Genomic DNA, 16338 nt, shown 5'->3' on the forward strand with positions numbered 1-16338 from the left:
TGAAACAAGGGTGTGACAGGCACTTCCTGAGGGCCAAGCGCGTGCCTGGCAGGGGGGCCTGCACAGCTGTGCCCTGACTACACAGAACAGGCCCCCCTCCCCCGCTCCCAGCAGGTGCCTGCCATGAGCTGCGCCGAACGCGCCTGGGTTTGTGAGCCTTCGAGAGTAAGAAGTATCGTTTATGCGGGTGGGAAGTCAGGACAGCAAGCAAACCTTTTCTTGAGATGGACTAGAGAACAGGTGCTCCGTATCCTCATTAGGCAGGAGCAGTGGCATTCCTGTTCTTTCTAGGGCTTTCTCCGGACGCCCACGTTCATGTTTTACATGTGGATGTGGCGTCAGGGCAGGTGGCATAGCGGATATGGCCTAAAATACACGCGGCTTCACCAAACACCAAGCCGCAGGAGACCAAAACCTGCCTGTCACGGGCCAGCACCCCGGGTCCCCGGCCGAGGCCGGGCACCGTTCCGGCCCCGAGTGAAAGGAGCCAAGGCCACGCACACTGCTGGGGGCGGGAGCGTGCAGGCAAGACGCCCGGAGGCAGGGAGGACAGAGAGGAGGTCCCCATCACTACGCCCTCCTGCTTTTGCAGGCAGGAAGGCCCCAGCCGGGGAGCAGCCGCGCCAAGAACGGCAGGAAGGAGACTGGGGCTCTTGTCTTGGGGAGGATGCCTCTAGGCAGAAGGGGGGCAGAAGACAGCAGAGATGAAGGCAGAAAAGGAGGGAAGCGGTCGACGGAGGCGGCAGGGCCAGCCCACGCAGCTGCTGGAGCGTGGTAAGGCGAGCCGCCTCCAAGGGACACTTCCCCCCTCCCGCCACTTCCGCGGGCAAGGACACAGTGGTGACTGACAGGGCTGGGTCGTAAAGGACTCTGTGGTTCCTGCTTTGCTTGGGGCCACTCGCTCTGAGGTGTCGGCCGTCATGCCGTGAGGGCGCTCAAGCCAGCCAGGGTGAGGGTCAGATGGGGACAACCACCAACCTGCCTGCCGTCTGGCTCCCTTGAAGCACAGAGTTTTGGGGTGACCGGTCACACGGCGACAGAGGGCCGGTGCCCTAGGAGAGCAGCGGCAGGGCCTGCCTCGGGGAGCAGGACTCCGCCGAGGGGGACGTTTGGACGGAGGCGCAAGAGCAAACAGGAGGGTCAGACTCGGGACCGGAAGGGCAGCGGCAGGTGTGCGTGAGGAAGGACGCCAAGAGAGGAGTCGGAAGTCAATGAAAACTTGTGGTGGCCGAGCGGTGCACCGGGCCGGTTCTGAGACCGGGACCGGGGGGGGCGGGGCGCAGCGTCTCTGGAGGGGGGCCTGGGCCCTGCGGGGCGGGCAGCTCCGCGCAGGCCAGTGAACGTCCGCGGGGCCCGTTCGCGCAGTCAGCCCAAGGCCTGAACCTGGACTTGAGGAAGGGCTCTGGGCCGGAGCTATCTGGGGCTGCTGTCCCAGGATCTCCCCATAGTAGAGACCTTCTGAATCAATTTCCAATTTCTTCGTAACATGCGATCGTGCCACGGTTATCTGTGTTTGCAAAACGACTCGAGAGGCCCCCCCCCCCCGCCCCGTTCCCTATGCTCAGGACGGTTCATATGTGTCATCTTTGGTGCTTGAAAACGACAAGAGTTAAAAAGAGCAGAAATGTGATTATTGGAGAAAAAAAAGGAAATAAGAGATGGTTTTATACGAATCGTCCATCTCAGACGTTGAGAGATTCTTAAAAACATAAAATTGAAACAATCTCAAAAGAAAACAACCGGGATGTTTGGAAAACCTGGTCCTGAGCACCCCATCACCCCACGCCTCCGCCACCTGTGGGGAACGCTTGCCACCCTGTGAGGTCCTTTCAATAGGTAAGGGGCCCAGCCCCGCACAGGGCCAGTCCCAGGTGGGGAGCGGGGCTTCTTGGCCTGGGCTCCCCGCCGCCCCCCAACCCCCGGGAGCCAGGGACTTACAGGCCAGCGAGCAGATCCGTTTCTACTTGTGCGTCCCGGGCAGGGGCCAGGCTGCCGGCCCCTTCAGCCACGATCCGCCGGATGAGGTCCTCGTCTAGAGGGAAAACACGTCAGCGGGGGCATGGTTTCTCCCACCCCCAGGTTCTTCAGGACCTTCCCGGGGATCGCGTGGGGATACCACCCTCCCCACCCCTGCTCACCCGAAGCTGAGAAGGACTTGGCAGGTGAGGAGGGGCTGACCAGGGAGAGCCCGTCCTCCTCCGGGCCCAGGCGGCCCCGTGCCAGCCGCTGCAGGGTGCTGCCCACGATAGATGGGTCACTCAGCAGGTCCGGCCAATTCAGCGTGCCTTCACTGGACGGCCAGCACACCAGGCTGTAGGTGACACAGGTGAAACAAGGGGGGCCCAGGGGGACACACGTACAACACGGCCCTAGAGCGTGTGTGACGACAATACACGGGGCCAGGGGACAAAACCCACGCAGCGCAGACACTCATAATGCACCACGCACGAGGTGTGGCGGACCCACACCAAGGCTCACGCTCTCTCCAGGGACTCCTACCTTTTGCAATCATCTAAAAATAAGTCACTTTTCATTTGTCCGGCAAAGGCCTGTTGAGAAGCACAGAGAACACCTCAGGTTCTGAGCTGCCCAGAGGCAGCGGGACCCACCCAGCCCGGCAGGGCCCTGTGGGGGGGGGGGGGCACACTCACCTCAGCGCGGAGCCCCGGGAAGGCCAGGAAGGAGCTGTCCAGCACAGACGAATCCAGGTAGCTGTCGATGTCCAGGACCGGCTGCCCCGCGGGGGTGGGGCTCGGGCCCCCAGCCACCTAGGGGAGAGGCAGGCATTCAGCAGAGGTGTGCCACCTCCGGAGCAGGCAGAGCCTAGACTGGGGCTGTGCTAGAGAATGTTCTAGAATCGGGCACACGTTCTGTATCTGCACTGTCCATCACGGTAGCCACAGGCCGCTCAGGGCACTGGAATGCAGCTGGCAGAGCTGAGGACTCCAGTTTTATTTGTCGTCGACTCGAACCAGCCGTGGTGGCGGCGGATTACCCCACGGGACCCCTGGCGCACACGCCCCCAGGGTATGGCGGTGGGTCCCTCCTGAGGGAAGTGCTCTGTCCTTCCCTCATCTCGTGCAGTCCCCATCAGATCGGGCGGGAAGCGCCTGCGCCTTGTCTCTCCGAGCCTGTGAGGCACTGACCCTTCGGCAGGTGCATGAGAGCCACCAGGGAGGCCATTTGGGCTCTTCCGTGTCAGACGGTTTAAATCGCCACTTTGGCCTCTTGCTAGAGATCTGCTCTGCTCAGGTTTGCGACATCCTCCCGAGTCTTTCCGGGACCCTGCCCGTCTCCCCTCAGTCACCTGACAGGCTGGTCCACAGCAGTCACGGGACCCCCCCCCCCCCCCCCCAATCTGCCCTGTGATTTCCGTGGCATCAGAAGTGGGGCCCCGTTGGTTCATTCGTGATCTGGACAATCTGCATCTCTCTGTCTCCCTGGGTCAGTCGTCTCGACCTTCTGCCCTTCCCTCCGGCCACCCTTGGCGGCAGCGAGACCCACGCTCTGTCCTGTGGAAGCTCCCCGGGCCCCAGCCCACCTTGCTCCGGGACATCCGGAAGAGAAACAGAATGACCAGGTAGACGGGATAGACCACCACACTGGACACCAGGCCGACGGCAACTGTGTCGGCACTCAGCGGGATCAGACCGGACACGGGCCCCGCGCTGTGTGGCAGGAGAGGAGAGAGACCCGGGCTGGGAGAGGCTGCGGGGGGTAGGAGGGGTCGGGCAGGAGGAGATCGTCAGGCCCCCCACGGGCACCCACCTGTAGGCGGCGTCTCCCACGACCCCGTACCACACAGCATTGGCACCCAGGAAGAGGCAGACGAGGAGGACGCAACAGGTGGCCCGCTGGACGCGGGTGAAGCGGCTCCGGGGTGGCCGGTCCCAGAGGGAGAGCCAGAGATGCTTGTCAAAAAAGCCACGCTGCAGCTCGGCCACCAGGAGGCGCCGGAACCGCCGCACAGCCGCGTCGCCTGCAGAAAGGGCACAGCTGGCTTCAGGAGGCCAGCGGCACAGGCCACCCCTCGGCCAGCCCGGGCAGGGACGGGCCCAGGCCCTTACTTGCTGCCAGCACCTCCTTCTCCACGAGGCCGCCATTGGCCTCAGTCTCCACCGACAGCCAGTCGTTGACCAGGAAGAAGGTGCTGCAGGCGGTCTGCAGGTCCCGGACGATGATGTGCTGCAGGAACCAGGCGGGGCTGAGCCCTGCAGGGGTGGGGCGGTGAGTCAGGCTGAAGGGAGCTGGTGGGGTGCCGGAGGGGCAGCCGCGGGCGCCCCCACAGACCTTTGTTGTCGTGCCACACGCGGATCTTCCGCACGCTGCCCAGGCTGTGCGGCGTGGCGATCTGGAACACGTCCAGGCTGTTGCGGCGGAAGGCCCTGTCCCCATCCAGGTGCCGGTGGCCGCTGCGGCCCTCAGCCCCATACAGCATGATGCCCACGTGTGCCGTGGTTCCTGGAGGATGGACAGAGAGGCAGCGGGGCTGGGTACGTGACCCCGGGCGGACCTTCCTTCGCTCAGCGGACAGGCCGCTCTGACAGGTGCCCTCTCACCCCCCTCAACGTGCCAGACACGCAGCCGCCAACGACACGGTGCAGCAGGCGGGGCGCCAGATTAACCGAGCGACTACGTGAGACACAGTCGGCCCTACCTCCCTGTGATACCACATGCACGTGACGTTTTACAAAAACGGGGACTGGCCAGTGAGGGTAAGAGCACAGCGAGGAGGAGAAAAGTGGTAACGTGGGAGAGACGTTCAGAACAACGGTCACCAGGCAGGTCGACACTGGCCGAGGCCACACCAAACTCACCAATGTAGGCAGACAGGGACCACGAGAGAAAGAACAAAGATGTCACAGAGCAACCCACTGAGCGGTCAGAGGAGTGTCACGGAGCAGGAGGGCCAACGAGGACAAGTGCGGGGGGGCAGGGGCAGGAGGACCAATGAGGACACGCCGGGGGGCAGGGTCACCGAGGAGGGCCAACCAGAACACGCGGCGGGGGGGGGGGGGGGCGGGGGGACAAGAGCGGGAGGGCCAACGAAGACACGCTGAGGGGGGAGCGCAGGAAGTGGCCGAGGCATGGAGAACACGCTCGTGCGTGGCACCCCCTACAGCCACACGGCCAGCACTGCCCACGCTGCTCAGCAAGTTTTCCACAAAGAAATCGAACGCTTTTGCCCCCAGCACGTCTAACGTTCAAGTCACACGGTCCTCGCTCGGTCAGTCCGTCTTCCCAGTAACGGCTCACCACCACCCCCACTGTCGTCCACTCGCGCACACAGGCAGGCCCCGCACTCCGATGCCCCGTGTGCCCGGAGAGCACCGTGAGGCCTGATGAGCTCCCGCCCCACGCGGCACCGGGTGAACAGAGCCCTCGTCCCGTCATCTACTGAGATAGTCACTACCAGAGAAGATAGCCAGAGAGCACACGCAAGGGCAGCCGGGAGGCCTGGACCAGACAGCCCCCCGCCTCACCTGAGCCCCGGCCCCAGCCAGTCTTAACCAGGATCTCGTACTTGAAGCGGCCCCCCTTCCCGCAGAAAGGGATCACGCGGACACGGCTGACGTCCAGCTGGTCCAGCTTACGCAGGATCACGGCCATGACCACATAGGTCACCAGGCACACGGAACAGGTCAGCAGGACGACGTAGTTCACGCCTGAGGCCGGTTCCTGGGGAGACAGAGCCATCAGGTACAGGAGGCACGGCCCTCGCCTCACTTTCTCAGGACGAGAGAAAGGCTGGGAACTCCGAGGCCCCCAGAAACATGGTGCAACTCACTGGAAAGATGAACCGCACGTGGCTGGGAGGCACGAAGAGGCTGGCCCCGAAGGCAGTGAGGTGGCGGGTGAGGCAGACGGCCTGGCTGGGTGACGTCTCTTCCAAAGGGACAAGGCCCTCTGTCCTCCACATCATGTCCTTCTCGCTGAAGTACTGGCACAGGGATGTGTACAGGCCCACGGTCACTTCCAGTGCCGACCAACGGAAGTGGCTGGTCAAGTTCAGGTAATAAGTCCCGCCTGGGTCTCTGCTCCTAGAAGTTGAGCAAGTGTCACAGCCAGACCCTGCCCAGCCCGAGTCACGGCAGGTCCTGCTCCCAGACCCCTCAGCTGCAGCCACGGCCACCACGGGTGGCCAGGCCTGCCGCTTCCGGTCCTCCTGCCGCCAGACCTACTCCCACAGGAGACCCAGTGACCCTGCTGGCGTCCAGCCAGCCGTCAGAGATTAGCCCCCACTGTGGGTCCACCGTGGCCTGCTCCCAGGGCGGGGCGTGGGCTCACCCTGGGGCGATGAAGAAGGTGTAGGGCCTGTGGTCCCCGCCCGACAGCGCCTCCGGGGTGATCCTCCTGCTGGCTGAGCAGTTGTGCTCATTGGGCTGCGGCACCGAGTGCAGGTACACAGCCAGGTAGGGCTCGGGCTCCCGGGACAGGTAGTGTTCTAGGGGCACAAGGACAGCATTGGACGGCTGCCCCGCGCAGCTCGCACACCCTGGGGGACGCTCCCGGAGCCCTGTGGCGCCCTCCCTGCAGCCTGGGGCTGGGGGGCTGGAGAGCTCTCTGTTGCTGGCAGCACTCACTGTTGCCTTGTTCCCCGCTGCCCTGGGGCCAGGCCCCGGCCAGCCTATGAAGCAGGAGGCAGACTTTCCTAAAGGCCACGAGTCAGGGCGGGGGGGGGGGGGGGGGGGGGGGGGGGGGGGGGCGGGGCACGAAAGACACCTGCTCACCAAGGGTCCCCCACATAGGTTGGGCCGAGGCCCGCAACACCCACCGCTAAGCACCGAGTAGGTGAGCTGTAGGTGCAACCCGGCGTCAGGGTTGCTGTCCTCGGGGACGACCACAACGCCGACCGAGGCCTGCGGCTGGACGACGGCAGAGCCGGCAGGGGTGCGGCAGCCCCGTGCAGCCCGGTCTGAGTTGTTGGGTACTTTCACGGTGATGGCGCGCTCCGAGGCCAGCCGGCCAATGGGGATCTGGGCCCCGGCCTGCGTCTGGAAGGCCATGGACGCCACCTTGGTGGAGACCGTATAGTTGCTGATGTAGCCGAAGGGGAAAGGGTTGGAGTCGACGAGGATGATGAGCTGTACCACATCACTGAGGTTGGACAGGGCCCCGCTGAAGGCCTCGGGGATGGAGAAGTGGCAGCCGGGAACCGAGGCATCGCCCTGGCAGAGCAGGCTCAGCGGGTCTGAGCGCTTGCCCTGCGCCACGATCTCCTCGCCGGCCAGCGTCAGGGGCTCCTCGTTGAGCACGCGGGAGCGCATGAGGATACACATGAGGGCCGACGACAGGCGGTAGGCCCTGGATGCCACCATCAGCGACGGCGGCTCTGCGCCCAGCTCTGAGGGCTGCGGGCCCTGCACGTCCGCGCTGGCCAAGTGGATGAGGTCACCTGTGGGAGGAGAGGTGGGAGGAGAGGTGGCGCGGAGGGCTCAGAGGGGGAGCCAGCCGGGGGGGGGGGGCGGTGGGGAGCACGCGCCTGCCTGGGCCCGGCCGCACCTGTGATGTTGAGAATGCTGTCAGCAATGGCCGTGGGCGTGCCGGTGCCCTCGGCGGTCTCGGCCTGCAGGATGTGCATCATGCCCTCGAGCTTGTGCAGCGTCTTCTTCAGACACGAGCGGCACACGAGCTCCCTGCTGGAGACCTGCAGGGAGGCCAGACGCCGTAGGCAGCCCTCCTCCGGCCTGGCTGAGCAGGGCCGGCACCCCCCGTGACCCCTCAACCCACTTCAGTTCCGTCACACCGGCCACGTGGCCCAGGCCTTTCCCCAACACCCTTCACGCCGCAGCTAGAAAAACCACCCCAAGCGTGGGTTCCGGCCATGTGCCTCCCTGCCGAGAGCTCTTCTGTGGTTTCTCCCCACCCGCGGGCGAGGAAGGTCCAAGGTAACGCGGTCCTGCCGCTCGCCCTAATCCGTGTGCCTGGCCATGAGAGCCACGTGTCACAGGTCACCTCTCCCGCCTGGGAAGGTTCTCTGCTTCCTTCTCTGCTGAAAGCTGTGCAGCAATTTCCCACCACGCAGAGGCACAGCGTGCCCCCCGCCCCCATCAAGACTGTGCTCAGCTCAGCCGAGCCCGGTTCTCGAGTCCTGGGCGACAGTGGTGGCTAAGTGCTTGGGGCTGCAGAAGCCGGATCAGGTGTGACCATGGGCTGAGTGGGAGGGCACGGGAACAGCCTCTTCACGTGTGCTCTCCTTAGAGCCAAGCCGCTCCTCACCCCTAGGCCACCCTGCACAGTCGCACCTGCAGCTCACATGCTAAATGGCCAAGGACAGGCACACGGCCCGGGAGACTTGGCCAGGATAGGGGCTGCCACGGGGCCCGAGGCCCACCCTACCGTGCACTGGGCCAGCGCCGCGGCAATCTGCCGGATGTCATCCACGGTGTTGACCCGCAGGGAGACCAGAATCTCTGTGACGTTTTTGCGTATCTGGGCTTGCAGCTGCCGCCTGGGGTCCGACTCTGCTGACGAGGCCAGCGCCTGCTCGTGCTGAGGGCAGTGAGCACAGGGGAGCCCTCAGGGCAACGGGCAGCTTCACTGGCAGCGACACAAGTTGTCTCAGCCACTAGAAAACTCGGGCAGCGGCTCAAACCCTGTTTCTTCAGGGACAAAAGGGGGCTTAGGGGGCTTTCCCAGGACTTCTCATGGGGGTGTGGAGGGCTGGCATCAGGGGAAGGGTCCACAGGCTGGGACTGTGGAGAAGAGGAGTTATTTCAAGGAGACGAGTCAGGGGGCCAACTGCTTGCGAGGCAGCGAAGACTGGCCCGGGCCCACCCTCCCCACCGAGGGCAGATGAGAGGAGGGAACTCCTCACCCCTGCGCTGGCCTCGTTGAGCACAGTGATGAGGGCCAGAGAGTACTCGATGACGTGCTGGGGGTCAGCCTGTCTCAGTAGTCTGGGAAGCATGCTCTCCGTGAGGCTGTGCAGCCAAGTCGTGAGGTCCAGGGGGCCACCTGGCAGGTCACTAGGGAGTTCGGGCAGGGTGATGGCCAGAGACCTGCGTGCAGAAGCTCACGGTGAACAAGTGGCAGTCCCCGCTCCCGCCTGCCCAGATCCCGCCCAGGCTCACCTATTGAGAGCAACCACAGCGGCGCCTAGCTGGTCCTGCACGACCACGGCCAAGTCCACCTGGAAGTGTGGTGCAAAACCAGGCGGCAACACGGCTCCGTAGGCAGAGAGGCTGCCCCTGTAGACGCAGAACTCTTCGCAGTGGCCCTGGCGACAGCGCCGCAGCAACAGGGCGAACACGAGTGGGGCGCCTGCGTCTTCCGCATCCTGCCAGCCTGCGGGCCCCTCAGTGTCAGCGGCGCCCCGGACTCCCTGCGCCGCGCCCCCCTGTCACCTGCAGCTGTACTCACCTGTGCACTCGAAATGCACCTTGGTGGTGAGGGCGTGCACGGCGTCCAGCGGGAAGAGGCGGCAAGAGCCTCCGCGCGGGGGGCCGGTTGGCGGAGAGGCGGATGGAGGCGCAGCCCTCTTCCTCGCCCGAGCGGCCCAGCACCGTGAGCGTGAACGTGTAACCCTCGCCGTCCCGCAGCACGCCGCGCCGTACCACCAGCCGCATGCCTGAGCTGCCTGTTGACGTGGTCGTCTCGTCCAGCACCAGCGTCTCGTTGCTGAAAGTACGCGCCGCCCAGCGCTGCAGAGCCAAGGGACAGAGACCAAGGTGCTGAAGACCGACCGGGAGCAGCCCCGCCCCGCCCCGCCGAGGCCCCGCCCCCCAGTCCTACATTCGCTCACCCCTCGCTGGGAGCCCCCGCTACAGTTGTCACAGCGGCCCTCTAGGTACACATAGGAGCTACGGCTCACTGCGTACACGGCCTGCGCCTTGCAGGACACACACTCCAAGGACACAAGGGGCACCCGACCCCTGCGGATCAACACCTGGAGACAAGAAAAGAAGCCACGACCTGAGCCAGGGCCTCCACTCCTGGGGCCCACACCCTGAGGCTGCACAGGGCAGTCAGCCCCAGCCAGGCTCCCCAGGGGAGCTGGGCCTCCGGCCTCTGCCCTGATGCTGTTCTCCTGGCTGGGAAGGCTCCTCTCTGGGCCCTGCCAGCACCTAGTTAACCCGGAGTCCAACTTCCCAAGGCTCCGTGGGCTCAGCCCTCCTCAAGTACATTCGTTCAGTTTTTGACGTCTCCCAGTCCGGAGGATGGTGGCGGACACCCAAGAGGGCAGAGTCCACCTCGCGCTTATTTTCCGTAGCACCCAAAGCCCAGCTTGGGCCTAGCACGCACGAAGCACTCGGGTACTCACCTGTGAACAGGATGGATGGATGGACGGACGGACCCGTGGAGGAGAAACAGAACGAACGCACGTGTGGGGTGAAGGCGCCCGTGCTCCCTACACAGCCCCATCTGAGGTCGGTCCCACCTCAGCCAATCCAGGCTGGACCCCGCTCCGACCTCCCCCGTCCCCACACAGCCCGTCCCAGGCACCAGCAGCACCTCGCGCACCTGCCGCCATCGGCAGGCCGCAGCAGCAGCGCCGGCCCCAGGGGCCGCTGGCACCTCGGTCCTGACCTGCCTGGAGGGTGCAGGGGGCAGCAATGTTGAGCACGTGTCCACCCAGGGCTGAGAACAGGCTCTTCCTGTTCAAAAACGAGGACACCCATGCTCTGGGAAGGGGGCCGGTTTCCTCACTGCCTTTGGTGCTGCTGGAACCCCTTACTTCTCACTAATAAATACCCAGAGCACCCAGGACCCCTCTAAGCTCCGGAAGGCCGCAGCGCTTCTGGAAGGAAACAAAACTGAAGCAAAACGTTTTGTTAAAGAGAATCTGTATCAATCAAACGTAGTAACTCACAGTGAGAACCGACAGCTTCCAGAACACCCAAACACAGGAAACCTTCACCGAGAGTGTTTGGCGTGAATGGCCCTGTGCGCTCAGCCCTCCCTGGCTGTACCTCGGCCACCCCGGGCCCGGAACTCCGCCTTGCTGGGCTAAGGACTAGGCCCGTGGCACCCACCGTCTGGTTTGTGGCCTCCTCCTTCCGGCCTGCCTTCCACACGGTCAGGTTGAAGGTGTACTCCACACCAGCTTGCAGGCGCTCCCGGGGGACGGTGACCACGCTGCTGCCCCGGGGCCCAAAGGTCAGAGCGCACCCGCCAGTCTCACTCTGTAGCCACAAGGGAAGGGGTCGTGAGACCCTGGACGGCTTCAAAGCAGAGCCCAGCCCAGGGCACGTTTGGAAGACCCCCTGCCCCTCCGAGGCTCAGCCGCACGAACGACCAAGGGAGCCAGAGGGGACCTCACGCCCCCTGGTGCACCGGACCTGCGTTGAGGCCACACAGGCCCAGTGGAAGCTGAGTGGCGTCTGGTCGCCGTCCTCCAGGTTGGGATCGTAGGACTTGCTCCCATCCAGCACCAGGTCCTGAGTGTCTGACCACACACGGTACGAGCCTCCCTCAATGATGGGCACCAGGCGCTCAGGGACCACTGTCACATTGGCTTGGATGCTCCGTGCCAGCGGGGTGTCCCCAAATGACACCAGGAACACAAAGCAGTAGTGGCCCACAGGCAGCGCCAGCCGTGGCACCACCAGCTGGGGCCGGCTCATGTCCACGCTGGGCAGAGCCACGGGGGCCACGCGCACCGGCCGATGGCAGCCAGCGGCACGGTACACCTCCCACCGGTACTCCGTCTGGTAGGTGACGCAGTCGCGGAGGTTGACGTGGGCTTCCAGGTAGTTGCGCTGGGAGCGCCGCATCAGCACCTGCGGGGGCAGGGCCACGTCCACCTCGGGCTCCCTACAGGCCAGCACGTGGACGGTGACCGTGGCCTGGGCCACGAAGAAGCTCACCAGGTTGGAAGCATTCACCTCCATCCGGTAGTCCCCAGGCTGCAGGTAGGAGTGTTCGGCCCAGGGCTCCTCCGTGTCCTCCGCCGGGGCCCCATCCCCGAAGTCCCAGCGATAGGCCACACGCCGGGGGCTAGGGCTCGTGGCGGCCTCGAACCGGGCCGAACGGTTGGTAAAGCAGCGGCCGCTGCGCAGCACCACGTGCTGGATGGTGTCCTGGACCTCGACCACGAGCGTGCGGTTCACGCCACCCAGCTCGTTGAAGGCGCGCACGTGGATTTCCAGCAGCCCCGCGGCCACGGGGGTGTAGGTGACGTCGCGGCCTGACAGAATGACCAGCGAGTCCCCCTGGACCTTTTGCAAGGAGAAGTACCACGCGTAGGCCACGCGGGACCCCCGCTGCACGCGGGCCGTGAAGTTCCTCTCCGTGCCCGTGGGGATGCCCGGCTCACAGCAGTTGGGCACCTGGAGCCCACCCACCGCCTCTAGCACCAAGATGCGCACCTGCGCCTGGGCCCGGCTCACGTGGTTTTCCGCCTGCACGCTCAGCGTGTAGTCCCCGGCCCGGGGGAAACTGCGGGAGAAGCGGGGCCCGGGCAGTGCCTCCGTGGCGGCCCCGCCGACCTGCAGGTAGAAGCTGACGGCAGAGCCAGCGGCCAGCAGGACCTGCAGGTGGACCAGCTGCCCGGGCGCCACCACCTTGCTGCTGGCCCACAGCACGAGGCCCGCGACGGGCTCTTCCACCGTGAGCTCACGCGTGGCCAGGCCCCAGCTGACGGCATTGGAGGCGTTGAGCCGAACGGAGAAGGCGCCGGCGTCACGGAAGACCACGGAAACGTGCTGGCCGTGCCTGCTGCCACCCGGCACCGCCCAGCACCAGCTCACGTCGGTGCCTGAGTCCAGCTGCCCCCAGAAGTGCACGGCAGAACCCGCCGCCACGAAGCCGCCACCCAGCTCGCCGGCCCTGATGCTGAGGCCACTTACGGGCACCTGCACAGCCACCTCAGTGGTGGCGTTGGCCGAGCCCAGCTGGTTCCTAGCCGTGACCGTGACCAGGTACAGGCCGGGGGTGGGGAAGGTGTGCGTGGTGGACGGCTCTGGGGTCTCCCAGCTCGGTCCTCCCTCCAGAGACCAGCTATAAGTGACGCCGCTGCCCCCGGCCAGCTTGGCACAGAGGGTGACGCTGGCATCGACGGCGGCCGGGTTCGGGGAGGCGGCTGCGGCCAGCCACCCCACAGGTTCCACGAACTCCACCGTGCGATCGGCCAGGGCACTGCCCAGCATGTTGGCGGCCCGCAGCTGGATGCGGTAAGTGCCGGCCTCGAGCACAGTGAGCGAGAAGGCTCTGCCGCTGCCGGCCAGCGCCGGGCCGCCGTCCCGCTGGGCGGTCCAGCTGTAGGAGATGTTGGTGCCGTCCCGGACCGCGGCCTGCAGCTGCAGCGTGCGGTTGGTGGGAAAGCAGCAGCCGCCTCCGCCCCCCACCACCTGCAGCCCCTCGATGTGCCGCAGCACGTAGACAAAGATGCTGTCCTGGGCGGCGCCCACCTCGTTCTCGGCCGTGACGATGATGTTGAAGGTGCCCACCGAGCGGAAGGTGTAGGAGATGGTGGGGCCCCCGGGGATGGGCGTGCAGCGGTCGCAGAGCACCCAGGAGTAGCGCACGTCGCTGCCGGCCTCCAGGGAGGTGGCGAAGCTGACGCTGCCGTTGAGGGGCACCACCGTGCGGCTGGCGTTGACGCTGAGCCCCCGCGCACGCTCCCGCACCGTGACGTTCAGCCGAGCCTCGCCACGGCTCACCTCGTTCCACCCGGTCACGCGGACGGTGAAGCGGCCCGTGCTGTTGTAGGCGTGGGTGACCGCGGAGCCCTCGAGGAGCCCACCGTCCCCCAGCTCCCACAGGTAGCTGGCGGGGCGCCCGCGGCCCACGGCGGAGAACAGGTACGGCTGCTGCAGCTCCAGCACGCGAGAACCGTTGACCCGGACACCCGTGAGCTCCACGGGCTCCTGCACCTCCACGAGCGCGGAGTCGTTGGCAGCCGAGATGTTGTTGGATACGGCGACCGTCACCAGGTAGGAGCCAGAGGCCGGGTAGGCAAACGTGGCCTCGGGGCCCCCGACGCGGGCGGGATCCTCAGTGCCAAAGTCCCAGGTGTAACGGTAGAGGAACGGAGGCCAGGCACGAGCCACCCAACGGGCCTCGTCCCCGAGCCGCACGGACTGCCTCTCGGGCCACAGGGTCACATTGCCCAGCTCGGGCTCCACGCAGACGCTGGTGAAGTAATGGGCCTTGTTCACGTGGCTCGAGAGGACCAGCGTCAAGGGGAACGTGCCGCTCCGTGTGAAGTTGTGCGTCACCGTCGGGTCCCCCGAGACGGTGGCGTTGGAGGAGCCATCCCCGAACGTCCAGTCAAAGATGTAGCGGGTGGGGTCCCCAGGGACGTGGGCCGTGAGCCGGGCGAGGGGCTGCACAGGGATGCAGGCCGCAGGCTCGATCCGCAGCACCTCCAGGACAAACACCTGCAGGGGCAGGCTCAGCGCCAGGCGGCCCGCGGGGCTGGACGCTCCCACAGTCACCGTGCAGTTCCGTGCCCGCAGGTACACGTGCTCCACCGTGGCCTCGGGGCCCGTGAGCACCGTGCCGTCCCCCATGTCAAAAGTCCACGTGACGTTGTCTCCCGACTCCAGGGCGGCGCTGACGGTCACAGGCGCGCCCTGCTCCACGGACGGGCTGAGGCTCACGCTCAGGCCCCGGAGCTCCTCAAAGACACGGATGCCGACCCATGCCGCCACGCTGCTAACCGTGTTGTTGACCTCCAGACGGACGCGGTACGTGCCCCCTGAGCTGTATGTGTGGTTGACCTCCGGCCGGTGCTGCGTCACAGCTGGGGAGCCATCTCCGAAGTCCCACGTGTACAGGATGCCCCCAGGGGAGGGCAGTGGGTGTGGGGCAAAGGTGACAGACTGGCCAGCCACCAGGACACGGCTTCCCACGGCCACAGCCACAGCAGGCAGGGTGGCGCGCACGCTCACAGACACTCGCCGCGTCAGGTTCTCGAAGGCGTTGGACACCAGCAGGGTCAGGTTGTACTCACCTGGGGGACAGGCCTGAGTGAGAACAGGGCCAGGGCCACCTCCACCACCTGCTTGGCGAAGTCATGACCTAACCCCGTGCTGCTGCGCGCCAGGGCCCCTCGGGAAGATAGAACAGGCCCTCGGTCAAAACGTCAAGGGAGAATGCCCTTGGGCCCTGTCCCGGGAGGTCCTCGCAATGGGGCCAGTGCAGGGTGCCACAAGCAGAGGGCAAGATGCGGGGCTGGGGCATAGATGAGATGGGAGCAGACCCTCCCTGGTGAGCAGAGAGGGTCGGTGCAGGGCAAGGGTGGTGGGGTCACCAACGATCACTGTGCATTCTGCGTGTGAAACTTCTGGAATTTTAAAAAACGAAAGGTAACTCCCTTCCGAGCCAAAAGTGGGTCTGAGTAGGGGCCAGGAAGGTCCAGTTTCTGCCCAAGAGACTTGAATCGTGGGGCTCAGTGGCCCGGACACCACTCTTTCACTCTATGAAGGGCCCCAGGCCACCAACCCAGACTGGGCAGAGGGGGGCTGTCCCCACAGCAGGGTGGCGGGCCCCAGCACCCACCTGGGACGGCGTAGGTGTGTGTGACATTGTGCGCCACCAGCACCTGGGCGACTGCAGGGTCTGGCACCGGGAAGGACTCATTGTACGGAGGCTTGAACTGGCCAATCACCTGGTCCCCGTCCCCAAAGGTCCACCTGCCGGGCCACAGGCGGGAAATGAGCAGGCTGGCGTGGGAGCACGCCGGCCGGGCTGCAGCCCCTCCCCTCTCCCAGGGTCCCAGGTACCCGCCACCTCCTGGCAGGTGAGGAGGGGCGGGCTGGGGGAGAGCCGGGCCTCAGCCCCACAAGGGCTCGGCCGGCTCCACTGCCCGCCAGACCGGGAGCACTCACAGAAAAGCCACCTCCACAGCCGAGTCCACCAGCACGTGGGCAGCCAGTGCCAGCGTGGCATTGGGGGGCAACACGGGTGGCACTGCAGACACCCAGAGGCCCCTCATCCTGTTCATCCGCTCCACAGTGACGTTATAGTTCACGGTGACATTGCTCACGTGGTTGGAGGCCGTCAGCTGTGGGGACAGGTAGCAGTGTGTGGGCTGCCAGGGGGTGGCGAGGAGGCCCAAAGCAGCGCAGGCAGAACCCCACCCTGCACTCACCCGCGGCCAGCCGGGGGTTCCTCGGGAAGCAAAGCGGAACAGAAGGCCAAGATGAGCACCGCAGTCCCGGCCCCGCCCCCGCCCCCGCCCCGCCCCCGGCCCCGCCCACCCACCGAGAGCTTGAAGACAGCAGCGCTCTGGTAGATGACGTTGAAGACCACATTGTGGAAGGTAAGGGACTGCTTGTCGTCTATAGTCCAGCGGAAGACCACGTCTGAGCCGGCCTCCACCATGGGGCTGTACCTCTGCAGGGAGGGCACAGTGTGGGCGGCGCTGGGGCTTTGGAGACCCAATTCTGC

At 65.6% G+C, this 16338-nt stretch overlaps 1 protein-coding gene across 1 annotated transcript in view; it reads right to left on the reverse strand.

Annotated features, from left to right (window-relative positions):
- PKD1 (polycystin 1, transient receptor potential channel interacting) overlaps positions 1-16338 on the reverse strand; it is a 44263-nt gene that overhangs the window by 6316 nt on the left and 21609 nt on the right. Inside the window, 24 exon segments of the mRNA XM_053893711.1 lie at positions 1939-2032; positions 2139-2311; positions 2500-2549; positions 2652-2768; positions 3542-3668; positions 3769-3979; positions 4068-4211; positions 4291-4461; positions 5484-5679; positions 5789-6041; positions 6289-6445; positions 6776-7396; positions 7504-7648; positions 8341-8493; positions 8819-9002; positions 9075-9288; positions 9364-9445; positions 9447-9644; positions 9746-9889; positions 10977-11126; positions 11283-14899; positions 15448-15581; positions 15777-15952; positions 16153-16284. Of these exon segments, the coding sequence (XP_053749686.1) occupies positions 1939-2032; positions 2139-2311; positions 2500-2549; positions 2652-2768; positions 3542-3668; positions 3769-3979; positions 4068-4211; positions 4291-4461; positions 5484-5679; positions 5789-6041; positions 6289-6445; positions 6776-7396; positions 7504-7648; positions 8341-8493; positions 8819-9002; positions 9075-9288; positions 9364-9445; positions 9447-9644; positions 9746-9889; positions 10977-11126; positions 11283-14899; positions 15448-15581; positions 15777-15952; positions 16153-16284 (7643 nt within the window).

Source organism: Panthera pardus, unplaced genomic scaffold (assembly GCF_024362965.1).
Source record: "Panthera pardus isolate Hobbes unplaced genomic scaffold, ASM2436296v1 HiC_scaffold_4, whole genome shotgun sequence".
NCBI classification, from domain to species: domain Eukaryota; kingdom Metazoa; phylum Chordata; class Mammalia; order Carnivora; family Felidae; genus Panthera; species Panthera pardus.